The 2253-nt window shown below is 60.0% G+C and overlaps 1 protein-coding gene across 1 annotated transcript in view; it reads right to left on the bottom strand.

Moving 5' to 3' along the window:
* Window positions 1-1975: 1975 nt before the first annotated feature.
* The window catches only part of IGFN1 (immunoglobulin-like and fibronectin type III domain containing 1), a 37333-nt gene continuing 37055 nt past the window's right edge, over window positions 1976-2253 (bottom strand). The window contains exon 14 of the mRNA XM_014533389.1: window positions 1976-2235. Coding sequence (XP_014388875.1) covers window positions 1976-2235 — 260 coding nt within the window. The remainder of the gene's footprint in view (window positions 2236-2253) is intronic.

Here is a 2253-nt window from a genome sequence, read left to right as displayed (position 1 = left end):
TCCTCCAGGAAGCCTCCCCTGCTTACTCCACTCACTCAGCAACCTGCCCACCCCACCACCACCATCCCCCCCGTGATTCCTGCCACCTGGGACTTCCATGGGTGACTTCCCCATCCCCAAGATCCCAGAGATGAGAATCCTGTATCTCTTTGTCCTGAGCTCTGAGCTGCTCGCCACCACTGCCTCTCACGGAAGCATCTAGATCTGCGTTTCCCAGGCCTCTCAGCGAGGCCTTTTCTTCTTTAATTTAATATATTTTTATTGATTTCAGAGAGGAAGGGAGAGGGAGACAGAAACGTCCATGATGAGAGAGAATCATGGATTGGCTGCCTCCTGCAATCCAGACATGTGCCCTGACCGGGAATCGAACCCTGACCTCCTGGTTCATAGGTTGACGCTCAACCACTGAGCCACACTGGCCGGGCCTGGCCATTCCCTTCCGACTGTCCCTGACCCGCAGCCTCCTGTCCTGTCCCCCGGCTTCAGAGCTGCCCCCAGCTCCCCTCCACCCCCTTCATCCCATGAGGGTTGCCGTCTCACTCACTCATGGGGTCCCGAGCGAAGACGGGGTCCGAGGGGGGCCCAGGCTGCCCGGGGCCGGAGGGAGCCACGGCCGTGACCCGGAACTCGTACTGGCAATCAGGCCGCAAGTCCGTCACGGTCCACCTCCGCTCTGCGAGAGACCCGCACGTTGGCGCCATGGGGGTGGGACCAGGCGATGGGACACAGACAGTGCCTGGGGGTCCCGGGGCCCCACACAGCCCTGCGCTCCAGCCAGCGGGGGTCAGGCCCCCGATCCTTGCCACTGACTTGCCAGGTGGCCACGGGCAAGTGCCTGAACCTGTTATCTTTGTTTGTTTGTTTGTTTTACTATACCAGGTGCACCGGTGAATAATGCCGGTTTTTCTCAATAGATGGAGTTGCACACGTGTGGATATGTATGCGATGTGATATGTGTGCTGTTTTGCTGTATTGCTCCCTCAGATGAGCACTTGTTCCGATCGACGGCACACGCACTTTCTGAGCAGACCTTCAAAACATACGAAGAAGTGGGAAATTGGGTCTCTGGATGGTCTGCCTCAAAACAAGAAAAGTTCTATTGGGACGGTCTCCACAAATGACCCGAAAGACGGGGGAATGTGTAGCTGGCGATGGACGTGACTTTGAACAAAGCACTTTTGATGTTTCTCTTGAAATTATCGTGTTTTCTTTGGTGACCAAACCCGCATTATTAACCGGTAAAGGGTCAATCCGAATTACTAACCGGTACACCTAGTAGGCCTTTCATTCTTCCTGGAAGGGGGTCAAGGAGCTGCAGGCTCCATCCATCCACAGTCTTCAAATCAGCACCAAATTCAGGCGCCTTGGGTCAGGGCCCTCACGGACGGTGGCGTCCTGTGGAGCCGCCATCCTGTGGGGCCACCGGGCGGGCGGAGACGAGGCCCTGGGAGGCACAGGTGCAAATCCTCTGAGACGCGGCCACCTAATCCACGAAAACCAACCAGGCAAACGGAACCCGTTGTCAAGCCACGTGGGAACCGGGGAGACGCCGTCGGCAGAGCCTGCACTGCCCGACCCTCTGAGGAAGGACGCCACGTGTCACGTCTTCCCACACGCGTCGTCACGGCACACGTCCAGGTTCGAGAGACACAGAACATGGGTTGGGTCCAATCCGTGAGCCACGGGGAGACGCCCAGCTGCCTCTGTGGTCCCTTGTAGGCCGTCCTCCATCAGGGCCCAGACCCGGGGCCTGCTCAGCACCCCAACTTCCAGATCTCGGCTCCACAGCCTCCGATGTGACCGGGAAGAGGCCTGAAGGAAACCAGCTACGCAGCCACAGGAGACCAGCAAGCCAGGGCCTGGGCCACCCTCCCGTGGGCCACGCGGCTGCGTGCGGGCTGAATTTATTTTACAAACAGCCATCGTTCGCGGAGGGGAGGGAAGGAGGAGGCGGAGACAGGGATGGGGGCGCCATTTATACGTGGGGGGCAAAGGCTGAGCCTGAGGGCTGGATGCCCCTGCCCGCCGCCACGCCCCCGCCACCAGGTGCGGCCCCCTCTGCCCTCAGCAGCAGCTCTCTGTCCATGGGGGGTTGCTGGTTCCCAAAGTGGGTTCCCTCTGGCTCAACCAAGTGGCTGCCCTGTGGCCTGGGGCTCTCTGGCTGTGGGCAGGAGACGAGGGTGCCCGTGAGGAAGCCGTAGGTCTCCGGCCCTGGGGGCCGCCCAGCCTCGGAAGCTTCCAGAACGAGATCCA

The sequence above is a fragment of the Myotis brandtii genome, unplaced genomic scaffold (assembly GCF_000412655.1).
Source record: "Myotis brandtii unplaced genomic scaffold, ASM41265v1 scaffold975, whole genome shotgun sequence".
NCBI classification, from domain to species: Eukaryota; Metazoa; Chordata; class Mammalia; order Chiroptera; family Vespertilionidae; genus Myotis; species Myotis brandtii.
Note: the sequence above shows the minus strand (reverse complement) of the source record. Positions and strands in the feature narration are given on the sequence as shown.